This window comes from Bombyx mandarina, chromosome 24 (assembly GCF_030267445.1).
Source record: "Bombyx mandarina strain Sakado chromosome 24, ASM3026744v2".
Classification (NCBI taxonomy): domain Eukaryota; kingdom Metazoa; phylum Arthropoda; class Insecta; order Lepidoptera; family Bombycidae; genus Bombyx; species Bombyx mandarina.
This window is the reverse complement of record NC_143230.1, coordinates 11,061,567-11,077,574: the sequence shown is the minus strand read 5'-3', so window position 1 is coordinate 11,077,574 and position 16,008 is coordinate 11,061,567. Positions and strand designations below refer to the sequence as shown.

The following is a 16,008-nucleotide window of genomic DNA, read 5'->3' as shown; positions in this document are numbered from 1 at the left end:
AGCCGAGAGTCCTATACTACGCTACTGTAGACACAGTCCCCTGCAGCTCCGTACTGATCCCGAGCTCTTCTCGTACACAAACTGACACAGATCCGACCTACATCTAGCCGAGAGTCCTATACTACAATTTTATTGACAAGCAGAAACGGATCCGACCTAAATGCCTATATTCTCATCTGTGATGCTTCAGAGATCAAAGCTGCAGTCGACAAATTTTTACGATCAATAAACTAGCTCTTTTAACTCAGCACGTATTTAAGTTCAGTGCATCTTTATTTAGCGCGCAAACAAGATGGCCGCTGTAATTGTAAGCGTTGATACCTTGAATGGTTTGTTTATTGCAACACTTAAAGTTGCACAATTTTGACGGTCATTTTGGCGGGAACCTGCAGAGTGATGGCGCTTTCGTATCGTCAATACAGTGATCATCGCCTAATCATGATACTAATATGATAATAGTAAATTTATTTCGCGCATAAATACGAAGAAAAAAAAATACAACAAAAACGGTACGCGTGAAAATTGGTGCACGCGAATGAAGTGAAACTTCTTTTTCGATGTGTTAGTGTTGTGGTTTTCTTCATTTTTCATCGTTAAATCAGATTGCTCAGATGAAATAGGAACATAACATTTGTTTATAATTAAAATTTGTTTATGAACTTTTAGCTTCGTGTAATAAAAATCAAACCAGCAAAAAAAAATTGCGTTATTACTGGCCCTAGCAATAGCAGTGCTTCGCAGAATCTACCACCGGATCGGAATCACGACCCACTGAGAAGAACCGGCGAGAAACTCAGTGGGCTGTGTCTATGGGTTAATTCACTCGTCGAGCCCTTGACGATGACCGGTGCTTGAGGTACCTAAAAGCACCGTTAATGAATCGGGATGATCGGTAATGACGTGTTTAGGGCGACGTCGACTGTTTAGCATTCGGTCCACAGAATCGGGTATGACATAAACCTTCCTTGAATCACTTTATCTACCTACTAAAAACTGCCTTAAAATCCTTTGAATAGTTTCAAACATCTAAGCCATTCTAAGCGAACAGACAACGCAAGCGATTTCATTTTATACTTCGTAAAGTTAAAAAAGTTGTAGAACGTAACTTCTGTCCAATTACAATTGTGACACACAATCACAAATAAGATTAATCAAAAAAATTATGTTTTCAAACTGAATCTCTATTTTTAGAAATTTAAATTTGCTTTAAAATAGAATTTAATTTAGTATAGTTCTCCCGTAAATCCTTTTGATTCTTATGTCTAAAACTGATCGGGCGTAATGGCGTATGTAAATTATTTACAACTTTTTTGTTTACCTCAAAGCTTTAGGCAATTAAATTTTAATAACATTCCACTTGTTAGTCAAATGCTATTTCTAGGATCGAGAAACCAATGTTTTTTCTAAAAATAAACAACGAATTTATTACAACAAAACACAAAGCTTGGTATTGTTTTGCGTTAAACAAACAATTATCGGTGGCGGCGATACGTTTTCGGTAGGTAATTCAAAGAGTGACGCGCGGCCATGTTTGTTTGTTTGCGCGCCAACGAGTGAAACTTTAATTTAGTGAAACCGTAAATTTTAGCTTGTTTCTGTTTAATGGTGGTCAAAATATATTTTATTGGTGTTAGGGCGCTTTGTGCTCGGACTATGTGCTTCGCTCTAATATCCAGTGTGCTTAGTTAGTGTGAGTTTTTTAACGTTTTCGATAGCGTAAAAGTTAACAGAAATTTATATTATGCAGTTGGAAAACGCTACTAGCGGTTTTCTTTCTTTTTTTTTTTGTTTGTCTAAGCTTCTTAAGCTGGTAGCCTGGAGCGGCTATTCCAGCGTAACCGTGGCTAGTAGGTGAGCTCACGGGGCTCAAACCTGACGACGATGCTAACACGAACCCTAGCGAGAGCCGTGCTTCGCAGAATTTACCGCCGGATCGGAATCGCGACCCACTGAGAAGATTCGGCGAGAAACTCAGTGGGCTGTGTCTGAGGGTTAAGGGACGGTCCTAATGTGTTGTTCGGAACTTGTATATATGCGAGCTTATCTTGAAAATGTCGTAAGCGAGATTCAGGCATCTGTCAAATATCTTGCGTTGTATGATGGCTAAAATATATTTTATTGGTGTTAGGGCGCTTTGTGCTCGGGCGGGTAAAAATTACTATCGGCGATATTTAAATGTCGGCCGCCATTTTTCTGTTGCGATTCCAATGAACGATGAATAAAACTGTTCTATTGATACAGGTAGTTTTCCAATTACAGAGCATAATGCGACTCAGTGACGCACAATGCCGAATTATGCTGAAGCTTAATTGGAACGTGAATTAGTTTTCAAATGCATCAGCAGAGTGCGCTAAGTTAGCACAGTTTTAATTAACATTGATTATTTCTAAGAAACTACGACGAAACGAAAGCCTTACAATTTTTTTCAACATTAAATAATATTACTAACGATAATATAAACAAATTGCGATCAATGCCAACATAAAGGAAAAACACTTGTCAATTTTCTGTCACTGAGTCGGTATCGATTGCGAGTATCACGCGAGAGCAGTACTTTTGAGAGTGCTCGATTGTGCGAAGCGTTTCTGTAGTTGGAACATTCAACGTTGAGCATTATGCCGCATAATGCGCTCTTGTGCTGTAATTGGAAAACTACCACAATACAGTTGAGAATTCGCCCTTAATAACACGTTTTTATTAGCTCGGTATGTATGTACGTTTGTTTGTATGTAAAGTTAACGTAATTATCATAGACTGCGAGACGGAGACAATTCGCACGCGCATCAATAATTCTACGATACAATAATTCTATAACTTCGCTCTAATATCCAGTGTGCTTAGTAGAGTTTTTTAACTTTCTCAATAGGTAGCGTAAAGTTTAATTCAAATTTGTATGGAGTTGGAATGTTTGCTTAGGTTTGCCGCTAGGGGCGCTGTTCCAACTCCATACAAAATTGAGTTAACTTTTACGCTATCGAGAACGTTAAAAAACTCGCGCTTATTGCGAGTTTTTAAATCATGATGTACGACCAACCCATACCATGGGCCCCGAAGGTCAAATACTTAGGCGTCACCCTCGACAGAAGGATAACATTCCGCCGCATAAAGACGGTACACAGCCCACCTGGTGTTGAGTGTTTACTGGAGCCCATGGACATCTACGACGTAAATGCGCCACCCACCTTGAGATATAAGTTCTAAGATCTCAAGTATAGTTACAACGGCTGCCCCACTCTTCAAACCTAAACGCATTACTGCTTCACGTCAGAAATAGGCAGGGCGGTGGTACCTACCCGCGCGGACTCACAAGAGGTCCTACCACCACCTAAAGCGAATTCAGCGAAGCACTGCTCTAGCTAGGGCCAGTGTTAGCAAACTGCTTCAGATTGAACTCGCGAGCTCACATTTCTTTTCGTAGTTGGAATAGACCCTTAGACTATAAATGAATAGGTAGGTAGGTAGGTATCTATATATTAATACGTGAAGCAAAAACTTTGTATCCCTTTTTACGAAAATTGCGCGGACGGAAGAGTATGAAATTTCCCACATTTATAGAGAACTAGAGGTCCCGCAGTAGTCGAAATTCGACTATAATTAATTGGAATTGTAAGTTTGTACACTATTAGGATTGTATTTTATACTTCTATAATCACAAATTTCGCCAAATCTACAATATAAAAAATATTAACAAAGACAAACAATATTTAATCTATTCTCAATTTGACAACAGACGCCAAGAACAAAAGTTTGGGAGAGGCGGGAACCTTCAAAAAATTTGGGACGGAACTTGAGAAGAGGGCCAATAAAAAAATTCATATCCTTTTTAATTAATTTAATTTGATATTCTGTAGATATTGTAGCATATTTTAGTTTATAACTGTATATATGTTTAGTTTATAATTGTATATTTTAGTACTTTAGCGTAGATAGTATGGAGTTGGAGGCGGGAACGGATCCCCCGGATCCGAATATTACTGAGGAGACAACTGATACGGCTAACTCAAGGTTTAGCCAACCAATATTTTTCTGTGATGAGTTCGACCTTTCCAATGTATCTGAATTTGTTAACGTTAAATCGAAGAAATCCCAAAAAAAGAAACAACTTGTTAATTCTTTTAAACCAAAGATCTCGGACAAACAACTTTCGTTGCGCCCGCTGCAGCAGGCTTTGGCGGGAAATCTTGCAAATAACGTAAATAAGCTTATAGTGCCTCCTCGCCAAATTGTACAGACCTCATCAGAGCCTACTTCAGCGAGTCCTTCTATGACACCATCTGAGACCCCAATGGCTGACTCTGTTTACAGAAAAAAATACACTGAACAGGATCCTGGCCCATATATGGTCCATGTTACTTTAATCTCAGATTCTAATAGTACTACATCACTGCACCCACTTAAATTTGGAAATTTTCTAAAGAAAAGCAATCTTGGTAATATCTTACAGGATGGAATTAAACGAGTAGGTCGTAATCGCCTGGCAATAACTTTTAAAACACATAGTGATGCCAATATTTTCATATCCAACATGTCTATGAATCCATTGTATAATGTAGTGATTCCTACATATAATATATGTAAAATGGGTTTGATAAAGGGTATCCCTCAGGAATGGACTCATGAGGACATTGTAGACAATCTGCAAATCCCAGAAGGCTATGGACAAATTATCAAATCCCGTAGATTAAACAGGAAGTCTGTCAACTCAGATGGAACTTCATGGATTCCTACTCAAACTGTGGTCTTGACTTTTGACGGACAGTCTCTTCCCTCTAGAGTGTATTCCTTTTTTTCAAGTATTCCAGTAGAACAGTATATTTATCCAACGGTACAATGTTTCAATTGTTGTCGCTTTGGACACACTCGTGTTCAATGCAGGAGCAAACCTAGATGTAATAAATGTGGTGGAGAGCACAGCGGACTGGCTTGTAATACTGAGACTTTTTCTTGTGTTAACTGCAGAGGTGAACATATGGCTACAAACAAATCTTGCCCTGAGTTTAGTAGACAAACAAATATTAAAAAACATATGTCTCAAAACCCCATTTCATACCAAGAAGCCTCTAAATTGTTTCCTATTGTAAAGAAATCATATTCACAAATAACATCATCTATTCCACTATCTGCCCAAAGTTTAAATGATGTAGATAGTTCAAATTCTTTCTCTTACAAAAAAACTGTTATAAAGAAGCCTAAACAGGCATCTATTTTAAATAAGGGTTATGACAAATCAGAATATAAATCATTGATCCGCAGCATTTCATTTGATGAGTCTCAAGGTAAAGTAGGTTCCGCTTTGCAATCCAACAAAGAAAAGGATACACAGTTGCCATCTTCTGACACACTAAATAAATTGTTATCCACACTTATAAATATTATTGCTAATTCAGAACTACCAGAACACGTTGCTCTTTCACTTATAAATAATATTTCACTATCAATTTTCAATATTTTTAAATATGGACAGAGTCCTCCAGTGGAACTGTAAAAGCATAGTTCCTAAAAAACATGAAATTATATCTTTAATTAATTCACATAATATTTTTTTACTAGCCATATCAGAAACTTGGTTAGTTCCAGGTTCCAATTTCCGTATGGCCGGTTTTAATATTCTCAGACATGATAGACATGATGGGTATGGTGGCACAGCCCTTTTAATTCATAATAATCACAGATTTTCTTCTTTGCCAATCCCAGCTTTTAGGTCGGATATTTTACAAGCAGTGGCTGCCCGAGTAGGTGAGGTAACATATCTATCTGTGTACATTTCAGAAAAGGATTTATCTGTTCTGCCTATACTAGACAAAATCATTCAATCATTACCCAAACCGATAGTAGTTCTAGGGGATTTCAACGCTCACCACTTCTTATGGGGAGCACCCAACGATGATGGCATGGGAAATGGCTTAATGGAGATAATAAATGATCATAATCTTTGTGTTCTGAATGATGGGTCCCCCACTCGTCGCCCAGTTCCGGGTCAAGCCCCAAGTTATGTTGATATAACACTTAGTTCAGCCAGTTTGTCTTCACTGTTAAACTGGGAATGTTTAACGCTGTCCTGTGGCAGTGATCATTATCCCTTATTAATTTCCTTGCCCTCTGGTAAAACAGGCACTTTTAATCCACTACCGCCGTTATTTAAGTTCAGATTAAATAACTATGATTGGGAACTGTTTAGTCAAGAAGTCGAATCGAAAATTATGTCCCTTCCAAGTTTATCTACTCTTGATGATTATAACAACATAAACAAGGCGTATGATAACCTTATTACGGCATACTTAGCAGCTGCAGATAAACATATCCCCAAAAAGAATGTTGCCCATAAGAAAATATCTTCTCCCCCATGGTGGGACAAAGAATGTACAGAGGCTGTCAATAAAAGAAATGATGCAGAAAAACTTAATAAGCAATGTTTGACCATGCATAGTTATTTATTTTATAAAAATGTTGAAGCGGCCACTAAAAGGCTTCTTCGGAAAAAGAAAAAAGAGGGATGGAAAAGATTTTGTTCCAAGCTTTCGCCTGATTCGCCATCCTCCCTAATCTGGAAAAATATAAGAATGTTTAGATCTTCTTTTATAGCCCCATCTAGAAATTATACATCGCAAGAATGGATTAATCCTTTTTTGGACAATATCGCACCCACTATGGTTCCTAAGTTTGACCAATTGCCTTATACATACTCTTATATATCAGATAACTCTAATATTAATAATAACTTAGCGTGTTCATTTTGTTTGCCGGAACTTCAATTAGTATTGAACCGGTTATCAGACTCCACTCCAGGATGTGATGGTATTCCTTACTCTTTCTTAATTAATTCAAAACCTATAACCCTATCATATTTACTGAATTTAATTAATTCTATAATAGACACTGGTATAATACCTTCTTCCTGGAAACATCAAATTATAATACCTATATTAAAGCCTAACAAAGATTCAAATAATCCTTTATCTTATAGACCTGTAGCGTTATCATCTGTTTTGGTAAAATTAGCAGAACATTTAATTAAACAAAGATTTGAGTGGTACGTAGAACATAACAATCTTTTGCCTTGCTCTCAATATGGGTTCAGAAGAGGTAAAGGTGTGTCCGATAACCATGCCATTTTTGCAACAGACATTTTTTTGTCTTTTTCGAAATCTGAATCGGTTGTAGGAGCCTTTTTAGATATTCAAAGCGCGTATGATAATGTAAACTTAATTAAATTAAAAGAAAAAATGTCGGATTTAAAATTACCATTAAAATTTATTGATTTCATTTTTAATTTATATACTGGAAGGACTATTTCTTTACATATACCTGGTTTTGAGGACAAAATAAGAAAAGTTTGGAAAGGTATCCCTCAGGGTTCTGTTCTAAGTCCTCTATTATATGACATTTATACTTTCGATCTCCATTTGAGTGTTGATCCTTCCTGTTCCATCTTACAATATGCAGATGATGTCTTAGTTTACTCTGCTAACCGTGATATTAAAATAGCAGCGGAAACTCTTAACGATTCATTAAACAAGTTATCATCCTGGCTCTCTGCCCAAAATCTTTCGTTATCTAAATCTAAAAGTCTCATAGTTGTTTTTACGCGGAAAAGAAAAGTTCCCACCGTAAATATTTCTGTTGATGGAGAACGAATACCAGTGGTTAAAGAGGCGAAATTTCTTGGTAGCATTTTTGATTCTAGTATGAACGGTAACGCTCATATCAACGACATTGTAAGAAAATGTGAGAAAAACATAAATATTATGAGAGCTGTAAGTGGCGTTTGGTGGGGGTCTCATCCTGGTGTACTTAGGTTAATGTATAATGCTTTGGTACGTAGTATATTAGACTTTGGCTCCATAACTTTTTGTCTTGAAAACAAACAACCTCTACATAAATTAGATTTATTACAACATAAAAGTCTCAGGATCGTTATTGGAGCCATGAATAGTACTCCAATAAATGCTTTACAAATAGAATGCTCTGAACCGCCGCTATCTTTGCGTAGACAATACCTTTCTGATAGATTTATATTTAAAATTCAACAATATCATGGACACCCCTTAATTTGGAAACTACAAAATCTTTGTGAAGTTATTAATGGACGAAATGCTTTCTGGCGTAACAGGAAAATCCCTTACTTAGTTTCTAGCTATAGAAGATTTTTAGAACTACGTTGTTCAATTCATAAATTTCAATGCCACTCAACTTTTTCATATGATTACGAGACTTTAATGTTTGTACCCAATATCAAGTTATCAATAGATATCCAAAAAGGATCAAGCTCGGCAAACTCAAAATTAGCCTCCTTTATTAAAAACTTAGAACCTAAATCGGAGGATTTCTATACTGACGCGTCTAAATCCGTTTCCTCGGATGAAAAAAGCGTAGGAGCTGCTTTCTTAAGACTCTCGTCAGGTCATTTTCGTCTTTATAAATATCCACATCTTTCTTCAAACTTTGTTGGAGAAGGCATGGCTGTCCTTGAATGTGTCAAATATATAATTTGCAATAAAATAGAGAATTCATATATATTTTCTGATTCATTGAGCTTTCTTCAGTCTCTTTTATCAAATCCATTTAAAAAGAAACCTCCATGTCCGCTTTCTCTTGAGGTAAAACTTAAATTAAAAGAATGTCATGATTCAAATTTACGAGTCACATTAGCATGGATTCCTGGCCATTCGGGCATCCAAGGAAATGAATTGGTAGATGATTTAGCTGCTATGGCCGCAAGGCAGGGTAATACATATATTGACAAAGTGTATACTCAAGACCTACTAGAAAAGCCTCGGGAGTACCTTTTAAAAGATTGGAACTCCGAATGGGAAAAGTCTTGTTTATCAAAAGGTGGACGATATCGTCGTCTTCATATCAAAATTAATTTAAAACCTTGGTTTTCTAAGTTTAATTTCCCAAAAAAAGTAACATCTACCATATCGAGATTAAGATTTGGCCATTGTAGTTTACCCAGTCATTTATCGAGAATTGGTGTCGTTGACTCAGATGCTTGTGAACATTGCAATACCAATGGAAACATCGAACATACATTATTTGAATGTGTCAAATACAAATCCAAACCACTTTATGAATTCCTTATAAAATTTCGTGCTCCTCTCCCTTGTGACTCCTACACTATACTTTCCTTTGTTGATTTCAAATATACTAAAGCTCTTATTTCTTTTCTAACCTTCCATAATATTTTATTATAATATCTTTTCTTCTTTACATTACTGTATTTTACTATATGTATATATTGCCCTAGTTCCTCCTATACCGCCTATTTCTAAAGTCCCTGCTCCTATCCCTCTACACTGGAATATCATGGCAACTCGACACTTCAAGATGAAGTTACTATGTCACCTTTGGCTGACTCGACTCTGGCTAAAATAAGCTTCCGAATGAAGTTTGATCGCCATATTGAAGAAAAAAAAAAAAAAAAAAAAAAAAACAAAAGTTTGACAATAATTAGTATGCATGTGTGTGTGCGTCAAATACATGGTATGTAGTGTGTGTAATGTTTTCTTTATTGATTTAATGTATCTTTTAAGCATTATTTTAAAAAAATATTAGCATTGTGCACTTCTTCTCTATATTCTCTATAAGTGTGGAAAATTTCATACTCCTCCGTCCGCGCAATTTTCGTAAAAAGGGATACAAAGTTTTCGCTTCACGTATTAATATATAGATATAGAGGAGGAGTGCACAATGCTAATATTTTATTTAAATAATGCATAAAAGATACTTTAGATCAATAAAAAAAGCATTACACACTCTATCATGTACTTGACACAACACACACATTAAAATATTCTCTTTGTTTACTGTCAATTGGGAAACTTTTGTTATTGTTTAAAATCTGTGGTCGAATTGAAAATAGATTAATATTGTCTTTAATATTATTGATCTATAGTGCAGTTTTGGCGAATACTGTGATTATATTATCGAAATATAATAATAGTGTTTGACAATAGAACCATAATAATGTTTAAACATAATTTCAATTGATTATAATCGAATCTCGACTACTGCGGGGCCACTAGTCTAAGGTAATATTTACGCTATTACCAAATCCTTGAACATGTCACAATCGGCCGCGATGACTACGCTAACCCAGAGAAACTAAAAATATATCTACTTATTAATAAACATAAAAAAATATTGTACCCGTTTTAAATTCTAGAAGTTTTTTTATTATCGCACAAGCGTCACCTTTTATTGTGGACTCCGAAATAGTGTTGAAATTTATTGTCGCGATATTTCCTGTGAGTTCGTTTTTTTTTTTCTGCTTTGAAGTTTTGGCCAAGGCATATTGAGATGTGCGAGCTAGGTTATTTCAATTTTTGCGACTTATTTTGTGTTTTCGCAGTGTCGTGATGCAAGGGTAATTTGTTAGAAATAATGAAAAGTCTCGAAATATTTAAATTTGCTGTTGAAGAAACACGTCTTAATTATTAAGTTGTATTTATATTATGATTAACTGAGACAAAAAATGTCGAATATCAATCATGAAAATTGTAAGGTAAAAATGAAATATTAAAAAAAAAACTTTAACAACATACCTTCCGCGGAGATTTGACTTCAGCGGAACTATCAAAAGTTTTATTGTCCGTTATCTTTGCACTGTCCTGATTTACAAATAATATCAAAAATACCAACACTGATATTCTAAAACCGAAGTTCTTTGCCATTTTGGAAACGAAGAAAAAAAACACTTTAACTAAGAATAATTAGAAAAAAAAAAACAAAAAAAAACAGTCCCTAAAACGCGGGAAATGAAAAATTAAAGATGGCGATTTAACTGTTTATAACGTTTTTTTTTCTATTTGTCCCGCTGTGGCCAGTGCAACGTCGTCCACGCGACTGTTAGTAGCAAGGAATAAGTTAAACTAGATTATTTTTAGCATAATCTATGGGGCGTAATATCGCGTGCGTCGCGTGGCTCCCACGGCCCGCCAATATTTTGTGTTATTATCTGTGGCCGCCAATGTCAACTCATAAATTTATGTTATGTTCCGATATGCACTGCGGGCACTGTAAGGTGTGACGTCATTTTTGTATTTTTATTTTACAAATAGTTTTGACATAAACTTGGCCCACTTTTGGGCATGGTCCTTTAAGTTTACAAAAAAAACAAAAAAGAAAAGCAACACAATACGCACATGTGTACATCCACCTGTAATGTATGTATGTACACGCGTATATATATATTTTAAAACTTAATAATACACATCGGAACTAAATCACCATAAAAATATTCCAAAATAGCATTTCTATACGCTACGAGTGATAAACAAAAGATGTCAGCATTGGAGAACTTAGTATCATACAACAGTATTTTCGGAGGCGAATGAATTTCGCGTGCAAATCGGAACGTAGCCTTAATGTATTATTTCTCTGTCTCTCTCTATCTCTCTCTCTCTCTCTCTCTCTCTCTCTCTCTCTCTCTCTCTCTCTCTCTCTCTCTCTCTCTCTCTATCTCTTCCTAGCTATATCCCACATACTGCTAAGATCAGCTTTCCTTATTGACTCCTCAATTTCGCTCTGTCTACGAAATCCTCATAGGTCACATTCTGGTAGCACTTGTTCTTCAGCAATACAAAATTAGACTTTTTGGCGGGAACGCGAGGAGTGAAGTTGTGTGATTTGTTTTATTTTGTCTATTTCGTGTTTCTTCAGGTTTAAATGTGTAATAATGGTGGTTTATTAACTGTTTAATATCTGTGAAAATGCACAAATGTGGGAAAATGAAACAAAGCCGCTGGACGTAACTTTTTGGGATCCTCTAAAAAGTCCACTGAAAAAATCTTAGTAAATGACCACCATTTTACTGAGATTATATTTCATCCCATTTCATTTCATTAATTTCATCCCAGTTGATTAATGTCTCAAATTAATCATCTTCATATGATTTCACTCCATAATATCATTTTTCATAAAAATAAGATTATAAATGAAAATAAGACAGACTTAAAGGTCTCAGTTACCAGGTCATAAAATCCCTTAAAAAAACAATACAAAATTATAAAGTCGTCGTGGCCTAAAGGATAAGCCGTCCGGTGCATTTGTATGTAGCGATGCACCGATGTTCGAACCAATTTTTCCGATGAAATAAGTACTTAACAAGTGTTCTTTTTTTTATGATTGAAAGATTACTGGTGGCCCGAAGGCCTTTCCATTTTCACCAGGACAGGTGGGCGAGCAAAGGCTCAGCCAGGAGGGGTGGGATTAGCTAACAACTGCCCGAGCGCCTCTGAAGGAGACCTAACAACTCAAGAGCAATTGTTTCGCGAATGAATCTACTACCGGATCTGAATCGCGACCCGCTGAGAAGATCCGGCGAGAAACTCAGCGGGCTGATGCATGGGTTAGGTTGCACGGCGACCTCTTTGTCGAGTTCGACGAGTACGGTGACCGGGGTTCCTAAGCCTGCTCCTAGTGTTAGAGCTGAAGGCGTCTAATACAAAGGTTATTGGATCTGATGGATCCGTAAGGACGTGAACAAATGTTCACGATTGACTTCCACGGTGAAGGAATAACATCGCAACAACACGCGACATTTGTAATCAAAGGTCCGTTTTATTTGGTATCAGCATCGACAGTTCGATGTTTTTAATTGAACTTCAATCAAGTTTACTCCATTCGAATAGCTGAAGAAGTTTTTTTGTTATGATATTTTTTCAAAATTTTAAACTTTTACTTAACTTATTTTAAACGCCAAAAATTTATTTGAAGAATTCTCTTTTTAGTTTAGATTTTAACACTTTAAGCCTTAAAGCGCATACCATAAGCTTTATAGTATGCGCTTGATTTAAAAGAGACGGAAAGTGTACTTTGTCTCTTTCCAGACTAAAATTAATAATTCAATTTTTAAATTTTATAAACTGATAGAATACAACACCTTTTTAAGTCGTTCGAACTATGAAACACATTTAAAAAAATATTATAATTCGGTCGAAGTACTTTACTGGTGGTAGGACCTCCTGAGAGTCCGGGCGGGTAGGTACCACCGCCCTGCCTATTTCTGCCGTGAAGCAGTAATGCGTTTCGGTTTGAAGGGCGGGGCAGCCGTTGTAACTATACTTGAGACCTTGTAACTTATATCTCAATATGTCTATGGGCTCCAGTAACCACTTTACACCAGGTGGGCTGTAAGCTCGTTCAACGATCTAAGCAATAAACGAAAAAAAATTTTTATTTACATAAACAACTTCAATGCGCCCGTGAAATTTGACGACGATGTGTCACGCTCTCTTGCGTCAAACAGAGTAATATAACTTAAGAAAAAAACTGAACATTTCTTCAAAATAGTATGTAAATTATTTTAAATACATATTTTACGACTCTATTTTGGAAACGATAGAGACGCAAGTGTAAATTAGCAGCGCAGGAATTTCAACTTTAAATCGTGAGGATTAAGCTCGAATTATCGTTTTTAAAGCTACATTTAATGTGACATTGTAAGTCTGATGTAGTAAGATCGAATTGAATCATTGTTTTTTTTTAAATTTAATAAAAGACCTTTCTCACATACAGCCAGTAATAGTGTGTTTGTTTTTTTTTTTATTGCCCTTGTAGGCAGACGAGCATACGGCCCACCTGATGGTGAGTGGTTACCGTCGCCCATGGACTTCAGCAATGTCAGGGGCAGAGCCAATTTATAGAGATGCTTTTCTACATCTAATTATTAATAACCGGTTTCGACTAAGCGGTACTCACTGCAATAAAAGCATTTTAAATTCATATTTTACGACTGGATAGTTGAAACGATAGAGACGCAAGTGTAAGGGCCTGTGCACACCACGTTTTTTAAACTATCCTAACTATTTTTTATCCTACAGAGCAGTTTGTTGTCGTTTGTGTTGGACGGTTAAATTTTAGGGGATTGGGTTCTTTAGGTGATGAGGGGCTATTTAAAAAACACAACTGCTTCATTATAATTATATTGCAGATTGCTTGAACACTTTTAAACCATTATACAATTATTATCTTTATATTTTTTATATAACTATTACATGTTTGTCTTGCCGTGTCTAGATGAGAAGTCACTGACATTTTCTTACGAGAATACAATGATCTGTTTTTTAAAACATTTAAAATAATTCCAATATTCGAAATCTAATCAAGTGTCAAGTGTTGCCTGCCATTACATTTAATATACAAACTCCAACACACCCCCTCAACACTTGCACACATTTTTCTCCGTCTATAATTTAATACCAAAAAGAATAACGCTAACCTGACCATAAATTAACTACTTTCCATACATACCTTAAAACCTCACAACCACTTACATTCCGTTACTTCCACTTAATCCCTCAATTCAACCAACAACTATTCATTCAACCTTTCAAACTTAATACCATCTTTAATGTCGCTACTTTTAATCCTTTCTTACTCCAACTCCAATTCGATCATACATGTACTCTCATTCAACCACACAACCATTCAACCTTAACTTCCCTCTTGACTCATTATATAAAACATTGACTATAATAGTCTTTAACTCCTTCTCGACTCCCTCCATTCCGACAGGAGCCCTCTTCTTCGATATAGCGAAGGCGTTCGACAAAGTCTGGCACAACGGTTTGATATTCAAACTGTATAACATGGGAGTGCCAGACAGACTCGTGCTCATCATACGAGACTACTTGTCGAACCGTTCGTTCCGATATCGAGTCGAGGGAACGCGTTCCCGGCCCCGTCACGTTACAGCCGGAGTCCCGCAAGGCTCCGCCCTCTCCCCGTTACTATTCAGTTTGTATATCAACGATATACCCCGGTCTCCGGAGACCCATCTGGCGCTCTTCGCCGATGACACCGCCATCTACTACTCGTGTAGGAAGAAGGCGTTGCTTCATCGACGACTTCAGACCGCAGCTACCACCATGGGACAGTGGTTCCGGAAGTGGCGCATCGACATTAACCCCACGAAAAGCACAGCGGTGCTCTTCAAAAGGGGTCGCCCTCCGAACACCACGCTGAGCATCCCCCTCCCGACTAGGCGCGTCAATACCCCCGCCCCCGCCGTTCGCCCAATCACGATGTTCGACCAGCCCATACCGTGGGCCCCGAAGGTCAAATATTTAGGCGTCACCCTCGACAGTAGGATGACATTCCGCCCCCACATTAAGACGGTACGCGACCGTGCCGCCTTCATTCTAGGACGTCTCGACCCGATGATATGTAGGCGAAGTAAAATGTCCCTTAGAAATAAGGTGACACTCTACAAAACTTGCATACGCCCCGTCATGACTTATGCAAGTGTAGTGTTCGCTCACGCGGCCCGCATACACTTAAAATCCTTCCAAATTATTCAATCCCGTTTTTGCAGGATAGCCGTCGGAGCCCCGTGGTTCGTCAGGAACGTCGACCTCCATGACGACCTGGACTTAGAGTCCATCAGTAAGTATCTGCAGTCGGCGTCCATGCGCCACTTCGATAAAGCGGCACGACACGAGAACCCTCTCATCGTGGCCGCCGGTAACTACATTCCCGATCCTGCGGACAGAATGGAAAGCAGTCGACGTCGCCCAAAACACGTCATCTCGGATCCTCCCGATCCACTAACGGTGCTTTTAGGTACTTCAAGCACCGGTCACCGTTCTCGTCGAACCCGTCGCTTGCGACGAAGGGCTCGACGAGTAAACTAACTCTCAGACACAGCCCACTGAGTTTCTCGCCGGATCTTCTCAGTGGGTCGCGTTTCCGATCCGGTGGTAGATTCTGCGAAGCACGGCTCTTGCTAGGGTTCGTGTTAGCAACATCGTCAGGTTGAGCCCCGTGAGCTCACCTACTAAAGTTAGGGTTACGCTGACATAGCCTCTCAAGGCTCTCAGCTTAGGTAGGAAAAAAAAAAAAAAAAAAAAAAAATCGACTCCCTACATAAACTCTTCAAGTTTATTTAAAACTTTTAACGCCTTCTCAACCTCTTAAATAACCTTAAACGCCTTCTCAACCTCTTAAATAACCTTAAACGCCTTCTCAACCTCTTAAATAACCTTAAACGCCTTCTCAACCTCTTAA

General features: G+C 37.5%; 2 protein-coding genes across 3 annotated transcripts in view; one reads left to right on the top strand and one right to left on the bottom strand.

Moving 5' to 3' along the window:
• The window catches only part of LOC114248474 (uncharacterized), a 31,518-nt gene extending 20,586 nt beyond the window's left edge, over positions 1-10,932 (bottom strand). Inside the window, exon 1 of one of the 2 annotated variants that reach the window (XM_028181725.2) lies at positions 10,545-10,932. In XM_028181725.2, the coding sequence (XP_028037526.2) occupies positions 10,545-10,673 (129 nt within the window). In that variant the 5' untranslated portion in view covers positions 10,674-10,932. The remainder of the gene's footprint in view (positions 1-10,544) is intronic. The other variant, XM_028181726.2, reaches the window with a different exon arrangement.
• LOC149500074 (uncharacterized) lies at positions 3,749-7,095 on the top strand. The gene has a single exon (XM_089737898.1). The coding sequence runs from the start codon at positions 3,932-3,934 to the stop codon at positions 5,483-5,485; it is 1,554 nt and encodes a 517-aa protein (XP_089594024.1). The 5' UTR covers positions 3,749-3,931; the 3' UTR covers positions 5,486-7,095.
• Positions 10,933-16,008: the final 5,076 nt, after the last annotated feature.

What these genes read in the sequence shown, in the direction of transcription:
- LOC149500074 (XM_089737898.1), top strand. Translation starts at nt 3,932, where the DNA reads ATGGAGTTGGAGGCGGGAACGGATCCCCCGGATCCGAATATTACTGAG.